The 17,566-nt window shown below is 43.7% G+C and overlaps 1 protein-coding gene across 7 annotated transcripts in view; it reads right to left on the reverse strand.

Moving 5' to 3' along the window:
* The window catches only part of NALCN (sodium leak channel, non-selective), a 317,004-nt gene that overhangs the window by 289,357 nt on the left and 10,081 nt on the right, over positions 1 to 17,566 (reverse strand). For all 7 annotated transcript variants that reach the window (XR_014819860.1, XM_084982252.1, XM_084982251.1 and 4 more), the window contains exons 2-3: positions 6,089 to 6,236; positions 2,792 to 2,974 (exon numbers count right to left, since the gene is read on the reverse strand). Coding sequence is in view for 3 of the 7 variants with exons in the window: in XM_084982251.1 (XP_084838377.1) it covers positions 2,792 to 2,974; positions 6,089 to 6,196 (291 nt within the window). In the remaining 4 variants the exon portion in view is untranslated. The remainder of the gene's footprint in view (positions 1 to 2,791; positions 2,975 to 6,088; positions 6,237 to 17,566) is intronic.

The raw sequence follows: 17,566 nt of genomic DNA on the forward strand, positions 1-17,566 counted from the left end.
GCAACTAGAGACTTGAGAATTGGAAAGAAACAGGCAAATCTGTCTTTATTTGAACATAATATGATGTTATGGAATTACCAAAAGAATGAATGAAAAAACTATATAAATAATACAAGAATTTAGTAAATTTGGTTAAGTAGCAAGATTTAATATATAGAAATCAACAACCCTGAAATTCCCATTGTGGCTCAGTGGGTTAAGAACCTGACTAGTATCCATGAGAATGTGGGTTTGATCCCTGGCCTCGCTCAGTGGGTTAAGGATCCTGCTGCAAGCTGCAGTGTAGGTTGCAGAAGTAGCTCAGATCTGGCGTTGCTGTGACTGTGGTGTAATCTAGTAGCTGCAGATCTGATTCAATCCCGAGCCTGGGAACCTCCATGTGCCACAGGTGCGGCCCTAAAAAACAAACAAACAAACAAACAAAAACCCAACGACCTTCATTTAAAAGAACAACAGTAAGAATATGTACTAAAAAGACATAAGACCCTACATCAAGAGCAAAAAGATAAAATATCAAAGCATAAATATTAAAAAAAAATGCAAAATCTGCATGAGGAAAACTAGAAAAGCCTCCTTAAGATGCAAGAACAGACTTGACAGAATGGAAAGACTGCCCATGATGTGCGATAGGAAGAAGTGTGTGTGACACAAAAACCACGAGCAAAGCCACAGACAATGATGAATGGGGAAAAATAATTGCAACCTACACCACAAAGGACTATTAGTCCTAACACAGTGTGTCCAAGATATGAAAGAAAAATAATAACAACCTGAAAATTGCCTTTATATATATAGACTCAGGTTCTCCCTCACTCTCAAAACAGAAATGCAAATTAAAACTACAGAACCGTCAACTGTTTCCCATGGCATTGATCCATTGGGAAAATGAGTCTTTTGTAGAATGTTCTGCATTCTAGATTTGGAAAATTGCTTCCTGGTGGATTTCCTTAATAGTTTCTGTCGGAGTTCCCATCAGGCTGGCAAATAGCAAAAAGTTTGACAACTTATTTTGTGGTGAACACATGGTGAAAGAGGCACCTGTGTATGTTCCTGGTTGACAGTCAAAAAGGTTCAGGGAATATGAAATAAACAGAAACTTTTTTTTTTTTTTTTGCTTTTCAGGGCTGCACCCATGGCATATGGAGGTTCCCAGGCTAGGAGACAAATCGGAGATACAGCTGCCGACCTATACCACAGCCACAGCAATGTGGGATCCAAGTCGCATCTGTGACCTACACCACAGCTCATGTCAATGCCGGATCCTTAACCCACTGAGCAAGGCCAGGGATCAAACCCACAACCTCATGGTTCCTAGTCAGATTCATTTCCGATGCACCACGACGGGAACTCCAACAGAAACTATTAAAGAAAGCCACCAGGAAGCAAGTTTCTAAATCTAGAATGCAGAACATTCTACAAAAGACTCATTTCCCACTGGATCAATGCCATGGAAAATTTTCTGTGGGGCATGTGTGCCTATACGTAATAGATTTAAAGAGACTTAAACGTGATTTTAAAATATAACAAATATACTTTGTGCAGTTTGAGTTCTCAAAGAAGCTAACTATAAAAGAAAATATTTTAGACAATTGAGGAATTATGAATACAGATTGGCTATTAGCCTACATTAAGAAATTATTGTTAATTGTGCTAGATGTAATATGTAAAAAAAGATTTTATCAGCGATGCATAAGGAGTTTCTGAAATGATCGGATTTCTCAGTTTCATTAAAACGAAATAGAACTGGGCAACTATTAATAACTGTTGGTGCTGAGTTATGGGGATTCCTTACAACTACGATCTCTACTTTTGTGTAAATTTTCAAATTTCCACAATAAAATGCTTTTTAAGCATTGCAACTAAAAGTGCATGGTCTGTGGTCCCTCTTTTTTAAAGCGCACAATTGAATTACCTATAAAGAGAAGCAGCGAAATTGACCCAACAACTACATCTAAGGCACTGCCTTGTTAAAGTCTTGAGGTCCTGCTACTCGGTAAGACCCTCTTCCGTCAACACGACCTAACGTGAGCGGCTGATAGAGCCGGTAGATGAAACAGCTAGGATTTGAGTCAAATCTGTCATTTGTCAGACCCTAATTCGCATTCTGCTATTTCATTGTACCACTGTCTCCCTGAATAGCACAATTCAAAATTCTTTAGAGACAGCATCATCCTCATAATATTTGTAGCCTTAGCGAAGGTTAGTGTTACGAAGGATGACATATCCCACAACAGAAATACGCTCCCTTTTCCTCTTCTTTCTTTTCCTTTTTCTTTTATTTATTCTTTTTCTGTCTCCCAACAGTGCCAATTTCATGCTACACATTCCTTTTCTTACAGTCCTGGAATTCCTTTCCATCTCAAGCGCTTTCTTTTGACCTCTTTATGGCGTTAGAAGGCCTCCGGTAAAAGATAGCCCGCTGATTATCATCACACTGCAAATTCATCCCATAAATCCACAGGTGCCTCCCTTGGGTGAGGTGGTGTGATCTGCCTGCAGGGGGGGCGTGAGGAACCCCTACTCTGGCCTTACTGAAGCCAGTGGTGGGACCATCTCACTCCTTCCCAGAGACTCCAAGGCTTTGAGCCTTCCATGATTTATTTCACTTTGAAAATATTCTTCTGTATCACATTTCCACCAAATATCTGGAGTTACACCCTTTTTAAAAGGACTTCAATGTTGATGAAATAAAGAGATGTTTTGCTTTACTGAAATGAGTGGAAAAATATCACACTGATTTAGAGTTTCAATGCCTTCGGGGTTCTAGTTGAAATAGCACAGAAACACTCACCTTGACGATGCCCCGGATATGCATTTTCGCTATCATCTCTGCCGTGTAGAGAAACATCAAGAGCGTGTCCAGCGTAAAGGTCACGTACTGAAGAGGAGGGTAGTGTTCGAAGGTCATGGGCGTGTTCATACAGACGGAAATGACGCTGATGATGGCACAGATGCGCAGCAGAGAGTGAACCCACTGCAGAGATGGTCCAGAGTTATTATCTGATGCCATGAAACATCCTGGGCTTGTGCTGTGAACTACACTCTTTGGAAAACATAATACTGAGAGGAAAATATTTTGCCAGCAGGGAGAACAGGAAGGAATCCAATGCATTACAGACTTATAAGGTGCTAAATATTTTCACATATTTCACATCATTTAATTCTCAAAGCAGCCAATGTCCACAGGAAAACACGAAGACTCAGGAAGGTTAAGGGGCTTGTCTGTGGTCTTGCATTAGTTAGAACCAGAGGCTCGCTGTGAACCTCGTCAGGCTACCCCGGTGCCTCTTATATGTTCCAAGGCACAAGGCCACAACATAGGGAGATTCTGATTCAATTTAAACAGGTAGAAACTTAACGTGCTATTACATTTTCACTTGTTTAATGTACTATGAGCACCCGGACTCGGGGACCACATTATAGTTACTGCAACTTCCTTGAAATCTAACACAGTGGCCCATCTTGGTAGACCCCAAATGTTTCTTAAAATAAATGAGTGTAATCCTTCCCATATTTAGGGTTTTCTTTTTCTTTCTTTTTTTTTTTTTTTTTTTTTTTTTTTTTTGGTCTTTTTTTAGGGCCACACCCACAGCACATGGAGGTTCCCAGGCTAGGGGTCTAATCGGAGCTGTAGCCTCCGGCCTACACCACAGCCACAGCAATGCCAGATCCGAGCCGCATCTGCAACCTACACCGCAGCTCACGGCAATGCCAGGTCCTTAACCCACTGAGCAAGGCCAAGGATCGAATCGCAACCTCATGGTTCCTAGTCGGATTCGTTTCCACTGTGCCATGACGGGAACTCCTAGGGTTTTCTTACTGTTGTATCGCATATGTAACATCCTTGGATAAAAATATACTTTAAAATCTGCTGTCATCCTATATTTTCAAAGGTTAATAATAAAAGAACTTTCCTTTTTACTTTGGAGAACAAATTTTGTACAATTTTAGCCCAGATTTCTCTTCCCAAATGCCCCAAAATACGTTTTTGTGCCATTCTGGCACTGTGCATGCTGAAGATTTTCCTTAACCCTAACATAAAGATGTAGGAATTAGAAAGATAAATGTGCATATGTGTGCGTATGTGTGTAGGACATAAAAGGTTTATCCTAACACCTAGGATAACGCACATAAATGCCTCTGCATGCGAAGCCCACAGAATTAATACTATTATGTAATTAACGAGTACACCATTCCTAAGCAGAATTTCCATCTGTTATTTATTGACTATCCTGCGTATGCACAGGCCACACAGTAGACGGACCTTGCAGCTACACAAGCTAGCAAGCACCCAGGATGAAAAACGGAAAAGCTTGTCAGAACTTTGAGGAGGCTCAGACATGTGTAGGCTGGTGAGTGGGTTGTAATATTAATCTGACAGTTGTAATATCTGAGTGAAGACATAATGCTGCTAATTCTATAGCATATAAGTCACTGATGATTAAATACATTTTAAAGGTTGATGTACTTTTCATGCCAATTAGGAAAGCTTCAATAAACATCAGCATGTGAATTTAGCCCCCTCCGGGCCTCCAACACAAAGTATTTAATCACATAAAAGAACACCCAAGGATAAGTTCTCCCACAACACAACTGTTTTGAATTTGAAGAACAAATTCTCATTAAGCATTAATTGTTCTAGTTAGTGCTTCCAAGGTGACATCTATAAAACTCCCTTCTTCAGAAGTTCTCAGAAAGCTCTGTACATGGTGGGGCCGTAGGAAAAAGTTCGTGCTTGATTTCTCTATTGGGTTCAAATTCTCTCTCCCAGGAATGGAAGACCTACTATGTGTCAGAAGTCATGCTAGGCTCTGAGGACACAGTAGTGGACACAGCACCATTCTGACTCATCACGACGTTTCAGTCTGACATGCATAACATCTGGTTTTATGTGCAACAGAATGTCTACTTCTGTGTAAGTGTCAAGGAGGGTGAGTGGGGAGAGAAGGGCTTCATTCCCTCTTCGGCGGGGAGGGTCCAATGGGGAAACTTTCAGAGCCTATGGGGGCAGGGGGACAGCTGAGCCAGTCTCCATGGGTGAGGGGCATCTGACTGAGCTGAGCTGCTGGGCAAGGGCCTCCAGGCAAAGGAAACAATCTGAACAGGCTGGACATCTTGGAGGAGTAGGACACCACGGCTAAGTGGACAGTGTGTCGATACAGGAAAGGGCAGCTGCTGGACAAGCGAGATCAAAATACAAAGAGCCTTGCATGTAAGACTCATGCATTTTAATTAGCCCTGTAGCTAACAGGGAAGCATTTTAATCTGCGTTGTAGGCAACAAGGATGTTTCCATGACTATAAAGCAGGACGACGTGAGCAGAAATGTGGAAATGAATGTGAGCAGGTGACAAGCAGTCTGGAGGGCAGATTCGAGGGGACAGGACGGGGACCAAGGCCCATCGTCTCTATCATGGTCAAAGAAAGGAAAGACTGGCCGCAAGAGCAGAGGGATCTTTCCTGACGTCAGCCCCTGTTGGGAGGTGGATAACGGAGTTTGTCCTACGTGGGAACATAGGGCTGAGTCTCGTGCCTTTCTGCCCCCAGCTCTGGCTGCGAGACTGGCGGGTACCAGGACCCGTGGTGTAGCCGGTCTTCCCTCAAGTTCTCATCAGCTTAATTAGGCAGAGAGGGTGACAAGGTTCTTCAGAGACACTACCCACTAGCTCATTCCCCTCTACCTGCAGCTCCAAAGGAGACCTTTAATTCCAAACATGATTCTCTCCTCGGAGTCATGCGTGGGGAGCACGTCGGGCCAGGAGGTCTGGTAGAACGGCTTAGTCACTTGCTCTGCGGCTTTGCGGGGGCCTGACAGGTGGCGTGATCTCAACACCTTGTGACCTGGAGGTTGGCACGCACAGAGGGGAAGAGAGGGGAGCAAGACCGCCATGCGGTGTCTCCTCTATTATAACTCATGGGGGCACCTCATTATTTCAAATCCTCTACTTGCAGACTCCGAGACTCATCCATATTCAACTGCAGCTCACACGGAGGTCTCAAAGCTAAAGGTACCTGCATTTTGAAAAAAAGTGAATCAAGTATCCTTTATACCCGTGTCTGCTTCTCCAAACTTGACAAAAGCGACTTACTGGCTTGTTAATCCAGAGTATGTCCGCGTTGTCCGACAGAGATTCATCAGGGCCAAAGTCAGTGACCGGCTGGGCCTCCACCCTGGAGCTCTGCTTCCTCTTGAGCATGCTGACGTTAGCTCGGGAGAGCAAGTTCAAAAACCACAGTCTGGGAGAGGGAAGGGAGAGTGCATTAGGCCCCAAACCACCTTAACCCCATCACACACAAAAAAATGGACGGCATCACGCATGCCTATGCATTTACTAATTACACCCATGTTCCATTAGCGGATATATGATAGATACACGCAACTAGACATTTTTAAAGGATTTTTAATATCAATGAAAGCTTGAATTTTTTTTTCTCTCAACCCAACAGATCCTCTTGTGCCCTTCATCAACAGTTTGTGTGGCCAGTTTAGACATCACTGGTCTGGTGTAACTGGGAAAATAGCTTTGCCTCTGAGGTTTCACATGTTGATAGGAAATTTCTTGAGGTCTCTGTTCAGATATCTAGAGCTTAAAGGAGGTCTGTGCCAGAGCAGAGCTGACCAATCCAGATAAAATAAATACTCTGATCTTTCTCAGGACTTTTCCCTGAGGGCTAATTTAATGTGACGCTCAGACATCTATTTCCAACGATTGTCTTGGATCTTCCAATTTTGTGCTTGTCGTAGACGAGGAAAGCCAGAGAGAATGGGACAGAAGCTGCTGTAAATGAAGTGGGGTTTTTTTGTTTTGTTTTGTTTTTTTACGAATGACTTGACTGTTTTAATTCTTCTAGCTACTCTGAAATATATCCAAATCACGCTAAAGAGGGAGATGAGGAGATGCCCCCTTGCTGATTAAATTTCCACAATTCTGAGTCGTCTTCATCCTACTCCACCTGTCACCTCCCTTTAGCCATTGCTACCACCTTCCAGAATCCAGCAGCTACCGAAGGGGGGCCAACCGCACATCAAGCCTTCAGGATGCAAACAACAAATAGGTGCTATAAAGAGGGGGGAGGTATCGTTGAGGCAGGTGGTGCCTGAGCATCCCCGCATCCACAGAGAGACTCCGCCTTTGATTCACGAGTCACACCTGGATTGAGTCTTTTTTTTTTTTTTTTTTTTTTTTTTTGGCTTTTTAGGGCCGTACCTGCAGCATATGAAAGGTCCCAGGCTAGGGATGGAATCCAAGCTGTTGCCACCAGCCTAAACCACAGCCACAGCAACACCAGATCCGAGCCGCGTCTGGGACCTACACCACAGCTCAGGCAACGCTGGATCCTTAACCCACGGAGCAAGGCCAGGGATCGTACCAGAGTCCTCATGGATACTAGTCAAGTTTGTGACCCTGGAGGCAGACCAGGAACTCCCTGGATTGAGTCTTAAAGGAAGAAAAGGAGCTAACTTTTTTTTTTGCTTTTTAGGGCCGTACCTGCAGCATATGGAGGTTCCCAGGCTAGGGGTCTAATCAGAGCTACAGCTGCCAGCCTACGCCACAGCCACAGCAATGTCAGATCTGAGCCTCGTCTGCGATCTACGCCGCAGCTCACGGCAACACCGGATCCTTAACCCACTAAGCAAGGCCAGGGATCAAACCCCCACCCTCGTGGTTTCTAGTCAGATTCATTTCCACTGTGCCATGATGGGGACTCTGAGGAGCTAACATTTTTTAGGTATGCACCATGTTCTGGGCACGTAGTGATGACGTTTTATTTAATCTTTACAACTGGCAAAAGAAAGGCAACATCTTGCCTTTTCATGCAAGCATGAGACATTTCAGCCTTGGGGCAGCCAATAACTTGGCCCAGGCCACCCACGCAAACTTGAACTTCAAAAGAAGCTCTGCCTACAGAGTCTAATGTGGTTATGGTGGACTGAGTTGATGCTGAGGAACGATTAAGAGAATTTATAGATGCAGGTTAGGGAAGGTGAAGGTTCCCCAGGCAGCACACAGCCTTGACCAAGCCACATCAGGAAAGGCGCATCCTATCACCAGGAAATCACCCAATCACCAGGAAGATGCACTGGCTCTGCTATCTGCTGCTCCTTGGGGCTGGAGAACGAAGCCTAACCAAGCACAGGGAATGAATGCCACCCAATCCTCGAGGGAGCGTGAGAAGAACATGTTTGTCTATGTGTAAACACAGGCAATGTTCGCTGGGAAGGAGAACACAGATGCTCAGGAGCAACTGCCTTTGATCCGACTCCCTATGTTCAAGTTCACGCTCCTATGTCTGTTCTTATTGCACCGACGTAGCTGGGCCTGCCTGGCCCTCCTATTCCCAGAAGAAATCAAGCTAATTGGCTTTAAGATGCGATAGGTATTTCCAGGCTGTCTTGCCCTGAATATTGGATGTGAATGTGGGTTTTGCAGGAGGCTGCACTAATTAATTTTATTTTACATAATTGGAGTTAGGGACTCTTGACATCAATATGTAAATATATGCAGAATATTCAAAGTATGCTTGTTCTCTGATTTACTGTTGCGGGGGGAACATCTGGTGGCCTCAATTTGGGATGCTTCTTGAATGACAGTCTTCAGCGTGCCCAAAAACGGGTTACAGAATCTTTTGGGAATCCTTCAAGATTACACAAGGCAAAGGCAGAAATAAGGAGCAGTTTTACAACGTTGTTCGAAGATGATGTAAGAAAAATTTATAGGCCTATGTACTGGCCATAATATCTTTTCTATTGAGCCAGTGGAGACCTATGGATGGTCCTTTATTGCTCTTGTGATCTGGCCATAAGCTAAGGTCTGAAAAATTTTTGATGTATATCTGTGACATCTTCACACATCAATTCCATTCACCTTTTGTTGTAAATGTCACATCTGAAGCCAACCTGGTTTTTTGTCTTTTGCCTTTTTTAGGGCCGCACCTCCTACAGCATATGGAAGTTCCCAGGCTAGGGATCAAATCGGAGCTACAGCCGCCAGCCTACACCACAGCCACAGCAACACCAGATCGGAGCCGTGTCTGTGACCTACACCACAGCTCACAGCAACACCAGATCCTTAACCCACTGAGCGAGGCCAGGGATCAAACCTGTGTCCTTATGGATGCCAGTTAGATTGGTTTCCACTGAGCCACAACGGGAATCCCGTGGAGTCATAATATTTTAAAAAAACAGTCATGCAGTGAAAAAAAATCCTCAACAATTAGCTCCTGAATCTTTGAGATTTTTAGCCAGTTTAATGATATTAAATACCATAAAGTAGCAAAAATAAATCTGACTCCCAAGCCTACCAAGAATCCCAAATGAGGCAATTCATTTCAATAATTTCCCTTTATCTGCAGAAATATTGTCTTAGACATTCATTCATGTTGAATCACTAGAACTGAGTACAGCAAACCTGATAAAGACCAGCAGGAATATTTAAGTATCCTAGGCAAGCTTCGTATTTCAAAAGAAAATGGTTTCTGTGATTCTTAGCCTTATCACTATCATGTGTTTATAACCTCATATATTTGTTCCTCTGTTTACAGAAGTGTCTCCCATAACGCAGGGCACTAGGTTTGACAAGCACGGCTACATATTCAAATTAACTGGTATTTAAGTAGCTTAAGAGCAGGAGGAGGCAGCATCATTACAATATGTTCATTGATGGACTGTCTACTTGGAAACTAGTGGCAACTCGGGCAGAAAACACGTTTTGGGTCACCAGCTCTCTTTGAAATGGTTAACATCCAGTTTTGCATTCCATGATAGCAGTGTTTTATTTCTATCAGTGTATACTTTTCCTGAGGTCACTCCAGCTTGCTCCTGACCAAAATAAAAGTAACATATTCATTCTTCTGCTGTGAGGTCCTTGCAATGCTGTGGGTCATCTCTTGTCCTTATAACTCTCTTGGGTTTGCTTTAGGCTTTTGAATCTTCCATCTTCTAAATTATGGTTTCCAGCATGTCCTCTGCTGCTGTCCCATGTGCCTGTCCTCTGTACTAAAGCCCTTCCAAGAGCGTCTGTTCTCAGCTTCCATCACCATCTGCTGGTGTCCTGCAGCCTCTATTACGGAGTCAGGAATCTACACGGCTTCAAATGGAGCCATTCCAACGCCATCATCACTTGCTGATCAACAGGACAGGGGCTACGCATCAGACATCCTTTTGTTTCACTCTCAACTCCCAGACTGCACCTGAACTTTTCCGGTCCCCACAGGCAGATCCCCCCATGTGCACAGATGCCCTTGTCACAGTGACGTCTCCCCTCCAGCCCCATGCCACCTATTTCCAAGGCCTCTCTCCCTTTCCCCCCCCCCCCTTACCAGAGCTCTTTCCAGGCCATAGGACCTCAGGTCTGGCCAGCCACATACATTGCCTTAATATGTCCTGTCCTTTTGATCAGAATCAAAAACATCCCAAACACTGACAAGGTCTCTCCTGCAAGCCAGACAATCTCGGTCGTCCTCTGGTCTCCCACTCATTCATTCATTCATTCACACAGAAAGACTGTGCATCCACAGTGGTACCGGCACGGCCATGTGTGCTGGCCATGGAGCAAATGAAAAAAAAAAGACGTAGAGGAGATGATAAATTAAAGGTGAGCCTCTGCCCACCACGCACTCAACTCATTCTGTAACCTTGACTTGTTGGTTTTCTTATTCTTTCACTGCCTTATCGCTAGCTCCACACCAACTCCCACTGAGCAGTTGATGCCCAGCATGCATGCCTCTGTATCTGTACGACCAGACACATGAGATGCATACAATGAGCCAGGACAGCCAACCAACTGGTCCTTTCCTAGACCTCAAATACCTACACCTTACATTTAAATTAGAAGACAATCATTTTCTTTTATGGGTTTGTGGCAGAAAAATGAGAAAAAAAATTTACATGAGAAACAAGATGAAAACCATCAAGAATTCCACTTCTAGGAGTTCCCGTCAGGGCTCAGTGATGACCAAACCCGACTAGTATCTATAAGGATGCGGGTTCGATCCCTGGCCTTGCTCAGTGGGTTAAGGATCCGGTGTTGCTGTGAGCTGTGGTGTAGGTCTTGGATGTGGCTCGGTGCGTTGCTGTGGCTGTGGCTGGCAGCTACAGCTCTGACTCGACTTGGAGCCTGGGAACTTCCATATGCCGTGGGTGTGGCCCTAAAAAGCAAAAAAAAAAAAAAAGATTTCCACTTCTAGCAACTCAATTGTTTTGGCGAAGTATTTCCTGAGTACATACGTCATGCCAACCCTCAGCCAAGGTGCCAGAGAGAGAGTGATAATCAAACATGCTCCCTCTCCTCCTGAAATTTCCTTTCGCTGGGGCGCTGACGCTCCAGTGGGATACAGAGTGCATCTCTTTTAGTATTTTCTTTTCCATACACTGAATGTTACTATATGTTTTCCATGCATATATTTAAGTACTTGTGCTTAAACTCTATTTTGTAACCAGCTTTTTTTAAAAAAAAAAAAATCTAGCCATATCCCGTGACATCTTTCTCTGTCGATAAATAGGCAGGCACAGAAAACCCTAACCGTTCATAAATACAACCTTCAAACATCTGCCTTCCTCATCTTTCCAGTCTCCTAAGCCCATTCACCACCTTATACAGACGAGGCCCTGCCGGCTAAACAGATACAAGCACATCTTCTAGATGAGGCACACGTGTTCAATCTGCAGTGGAGAAAGTTATTGCTATGCATTTTGGGAGACAATTGAATTTGATGTTACCAAATTTTTTCCTTTTTTTTTTAGGGCTGATCTGCAGCAAATGAAGGTTCCCAGGCTAGGGGTCAAATGGGAGCTGCAGCTGCCAGCCTACAGCACAGCTTGCAGCAACACCGGATCCTTAACCCACTGAGCCAGGCCAGGGATCAAACTCAAATCCTCACGGATACTAGTCGGGTTCTTAACCTGCTGAGCCACAACAGAAACTCTGATGTTACGAATGCCTTCATTTGAGCGTTACAAAATTCTGATTTCAGTATTTTTCCCTCTCTCTTTTTTTTGTAAAATGGTCACAGAATCCCAAACAGCAAACTATCCTGTATCTGTATCCAAACAAGAGGTTCCTGCCTTTCCCATACACATACAGGAACCTCCCACTATGCTTTAGTACATTAGCATATTAATTTGAAAACAAAGGTGATGCTTATCCTTCAAGCTAAAACTGCTAAACGTCATTGTTTCTTTAAGTTGGGCTGTTTTTGTCTGGCCAAATTTGTGTGTGTGTGTGTGTGTGTGTGTGTCTTTTTGCCTTTTCTAGGGCCACTCCCACGGCATATGGAGGTTCCCACGCTAGGGGTCTAATCAGAGCTGTAGCCACTGGCCCAGAGTCACAGCAACTTGGGATCTGAGCTGAGTCTGCAACCTACACCACAGCTCACGGCAACACCGGATCCTTAACCCACTGAGCAAAGCCAGGGATCGAACCCTCAATCCTAGTTCCTAGTCGGATTCGTTAACCACTGAGCCACGACGGGAACTCCTGTCTGGCCAAATTTTCTTCCTGACAGAGGACATGCCCATTCAGAACAAACAAATACAGCATCATACATTTTATGCCTTGCTTTCAAATGAGGGAGAAGCCCACTGGATTTGTCTTATTTTCTGTTATCCAAAGTCCTCCTGCCCTGCTTCACACTGACCTGGCACTGGCCCCTCCTGCAGCTCCTAGGGCACCTGGAGCCTCAGGGCCTGGGTGACTGTGCCTCTCTCTGCCCAGCTGGGGGTCCCATCACTCCATCTCCAAGGGCGACACTCCTCCCCGAGTTCTTCAGGCCCAGATCATCTTAGTGCTTGGCGCTGGGCACCAAGCCAAGGGCGGGTGTCCCCTGCAATCTGGGTCGCCAGCACCTCCCTCCAGGAGCACCCCCTCCCCCCGCCACCACAGCCTCCACAGCCTGGCACACCGCACATACCCGAGCTGGACCCTGCAACCTCAGCATCTCCTGTTTAGTGATTCTCAACAGCTACCTTTCTAACAATCTACAGCGCCTAGGGCCAGTGTTCAGATAGAATGCGATGTAGAATGGAATAGGTATCCCCTAGTCTTAATACTTTATAAAAGGGAAAACAATCCTCAAACACAGTACGAGAGCCAGAGCAATGGGGAGGGGGGAAGAAGGAGGAGGGAGGGAGAAGGAGGAGAAGAGGGGGGGTGAGAGAGAGAGATGGATCTATTGAAAAACCCACAAACAGGTGATGAAGTGCTCTGGAAGATACAGCAGTTTCCATGGTAAAGTAATGAGCTCATCAGTTGACTTCCTCCCAAATGATGTCGCTTGCCATGTAAAAAGAGTCCTTCCAACAAAGAGATTTACTGCGGGCTTATCATGTTCTAAGCCTGTCATATATCATGTTATTCAACTCTTACAAGGACCACTTCATAGTTCAAGAGACTTAGGTAGAGAGACGAGCCAAGATTTGAACCAAGACAAGGTGACTTATAGAACTATTACATTAAAAACCAAGTCTAGGAGTTCCCGTCGTGGCGCGGTGGTTAACGAATCCGACTAGGAACCATGAGGTTGCGGGTTCGGTCCCTGCCCTTGCTCAGTGGGTTAACGATCCGGCGTTGCCGTGAGCTGTGGTGCAGGCTGCAGACGCGGCTCGGATCCCGCGTTGCTGTGGCTCTGGCGTAGGCCGGTGGCTACAGCTCCGATTAGACCCCTAGCCTGGGAACCTCCATATGCCGTGGGAGAGGCCCAAAGAAAATAGCAAAAAGACAAAAAACAACAACAACAACAACAAAACAAAAAGAAAACTAAGTCTATTATAAAATAGTAATAAAAAATACTTTTCAACATGTTCTAATCATACAAGCTAGTAACCCTAAACTCTCCTGGCAACAATTATTGTATGTGAAAATAAGACAACCATTCTCATCTCTTAAAATTGAATCTACTTTGTTATATGATTTATGTTAGAGTTATTCTAGCCACGCATTTATAAAAATGCGTCTTTTTTTTTCTGGCAAGAAATCATCAAACGTCTCCTCAAATCTATCTAAATGTCACCTTCAGGTTTCTGGAGCCATTATTCATTTGTCTAGTCTTTTTCCTTCAGAATCAGTCCTAGAAATAGTCTATTATGCTTTTATTTTTGGCTCTTTACATTTTGAAAAAAATGAGAATAAAGCATTTACTAACTCCCATCTGATCATTTTATATCATGTGGTAAAGACACAGTTGTCTTAACTTCCTAAAGATGACAGATCCTCATTCCCTAGAGTTAGTTTTAGTCTCATAAATTCTTGACCAAAAGTGCTGAGAATGGGAAAACTAGAAAACAGACCCAACTTATGATATATGGGTAAAAGAGCATATATTTTTCTGCAGAGACTGTGCCAGGGCAGAGATAAAAGTTTTATTGAGAGAAGTCCTTCGGGTGCACCAAAATCCAACGCTGAGAATACTGTCAAGGTTGTGATTCTGTTCTTTGTGTTCTTTATTCTTCCAGCAAGGAAAATCCAAACAAAACAGAAGCTACCAATCAGAAGTTAGTAAGTGGTAGCTGTTGATTCAACAAAAGAACTGTCTGATATAAAAGGTTCCAATAAGAATGTGTTGAGCTGTCCCAAGAGGTAGTCTGTTTATTTCTGGATATTCTCAGAGAGAATGGCTACGTGCATATTATGGCGTTTGCAATAGATCACATCCCAAGAAATGAGAAAATGTATTAACACATTCTTGAAGATGCTCATAATTTTATGCATGTCATCAACTCTTAGGGGAGGGTGGTTGGTCCATAAACGACATCATTTTAGAAGTGAATCAAGCTTAATTATCATGTATTCTTCTTTTTTTTTTCACTTGAAAGATGAGAGCAAACAAGTATTGAAAGCTGGCTCTGTGCCAGGCACGATTCCAAGGTCTTAACACCTCTTGGAGATAGTTTTAACACTACCCCCATTGTACAGATTCAAAGTCTGAGGCCAACGTGCTCAGATCCACATGAACTACAAGCAAGTCTGGAACCCAGGGAGTCTGTTTTGTTGAGAGAACAGAAGTAGGGGAGAGAGGGAGATAATGGGCAGAGAATTTGACTCTTACTTTTTAACTTCAAGAACTTTTGTACGATTCAAATGTTTTGCCACAATGCTGAATTTCACTGCAATGTTTTTAAAACAAGTAAACCATCCTTTGATTCCTATGAGAATCATCCTTTTTAAGCATAAACCAATGACACTAAACCCTCACTTTGGTGAGGGTTTAGGATACACGAGGCTTCGAGCTTTGAGTAGATTGTCTCATTCATGGCTCCCTTTGCTCCAGTGAGGCAGGGGTCTCTGTTATTCCTATTTGACAGATGAAACTGAGGTTTAGAGAAGGTAAATGCCTTACCCCAGGTCCCTTTCTGACTGTTACCCCATGGCATTCCGCTGTCTACGTCTTTCCATCTGAACTTTCCCAGGCTTTGCGAACAGAACCTTCTGGTTCCCAGCAAACAGAGATGAGGAATCTCCAAGTTCTTGCCTCTCCCAAGCCTACATGGTGAAACTGAATTACAGCAAGGCAGCACCCAGATGCCAGTGCCAGGGTTGGGCTGGTGGTGTGGTGGCAAACCTTTCCTATTTCCTGAGTATCCTTTGTTCGTGAACTTTAATGGACTCAAAGCAAGGCATCCTTTTTCTAATGGGTTCCTATGGGTGGAGGAAAGGCAGGCAGCTTCCTGAATCCTAGGTCAGCCTGAGCCACACAGCGGAGCACATCACTGTAGCAGGTAAACTACAACACCGTTAAAATTTGGCCTCCGTTCGCGGTAGCAAAATATCTTCCTATGTCTCTCGGCCTCCCCCTCGCCAAATGCATTTTTCATTTGGGTGCTTATTCATCTACATCTTGGCCTGACCCAAACTGGGATGCAATTTGCCCTGCAAAACCACTGTTACATGCGTGGTCCAGTCTCAGCATGACCACAAAGGCCACCCAAGATGGGCCACCAAACAGAGGAGGCCAAACATTTCAAAGGGCCATCTCCAAGCTCAGTCTTTTCTTGTTCCCTTTTGTCGACACATGGATTAAAAAATAAAGATGGTTCCCCACTTTTTATATTGAGTCCACTTCCTAAGTCCCAAGGAAAAGCAGTAATTTTTTTATTTTTCTGATTCTACAAATGCCTCAAAACACTGTCATTCTTTCCTTAAGGATTCTGTTCTGTTTCATTTTTAATTGGGAAAGTTGAATTTTCTTTGACCTTTAAAAATCATTGGATTTGGTAAAGGAATTCAGGACAGACTATGATGTCCCAACACCCTTTGGTCACTGCACCATGGATGCCAACCTAAGACAGCTCCGCAGTCGGAGAGGGTGCGAAGCTGTGTTTGTGTCACCTACGTCACTATATTGATTGCAAATTGAAATCATCAGCTCACATATGCAGGCTAAATAGGCTCTCTCCAGACTCTACTCAGAAAATTCCATCGATCCTTTTAACAAGCCCTAGCCTTTCTAACGAGATATGCATTTCTAAATTTGTGAGTTATTCTGGGTACAAGGTAGGTGAAGGGAAATTTTAAGAAAAGCATATCAGAGCTAAAAATCACCACAGGTGGATGGTGTAACGTTTTAAGAAAGGTCCAGCTTCCTCCAAGAAGTGGCAAAGCTTTTAAGGGTTTTCATCATCCAATAGTCCAATTGTATTTTAAGAAACTGCTACTATCATCTAAATATTGTGAAAGATCAATTTAGAATGGATATGCAATGAGGCCCTACTGTATAGCATAGGGAACTATATCCAGTCTCTTGGGATAGACCATAACGGAAGATAATTCAAGAAAGGATCAACGTAAATAAAAATAAAATACATATAGGAAAATAATATAAAAAGAGAATATATGTGTATGTATGACTGGGTTACTTTGCTATACAGCAGAAACCGGCACAACATTGTAAATCAACCACTTGCTTTGTTTTTGTGGGATTTTTTTCTTTTCTTTTTAGGGCCACACCTGTGGCATATGGACGTTCCCAGGCTGAGGGTCAAATCAGAGCTGCAGCTGCCACCTACGCCACAGCCACAGCAACGCAGGATCCAAGCTACATCTATAACTTACACCACGGCTCACAGCAACACTGGATCCTTAACCCACTGAGAGAGGCCAGGGATTGAACCTGCATTCTCATAGATACTAGTCAGGTTTGTTACCACTGAGCCACAACGGGAACTCCCAACTATAATTTTAAAAAATAAAAATTTAAAAATAAAAATTAAATATAATACTATGAAAGGTCAGAAAAGGCGATTCTTTTTATGAGGGTTGCTCAGTCTTGTAATGAATCTGCAAAGGATGAACAAAGACGATGGATGGTTAACAACAGCAGTTTTCAAAACTGCTCCATTCAGCAGACAAACACCATGGAAAATCAAAAGAAGCTTTCTATTTATTTCTCTGTGTGTGTGTCTGTTTAAGTCTGTCGTATGAATTTATAAAATTTGGACAAAGAAGATGAATGTTTGAAAATAGTTTCCAAAGACTAACATTTGCATCATCCAGGGAGGTTTGTAAACACTCTCAGCCATGGATATCCTTCAGCTCAAACACTAAATCAGAACCTTGCGGGGTGAGGTATGGGAA

The sequence above is a fragment of the Sus scrofa genome, chromosome 11 (assembly GCF_054392235.1).
Source record: "Sus scrofa isolate SSC_HxYL_T2T_F1_AM1 chromosome 11, Sscrofa_HxYL_maternal_Yorkshire_Landrace_v2.0, whole genome shotgun sequence".
Taxonomy (NCBI): domain Eukaryota; kingdom Metazoa; phylum Chordata; class Mammalia; order Artiodactyla; family Suidae; genus Sus; species Sus scrofa.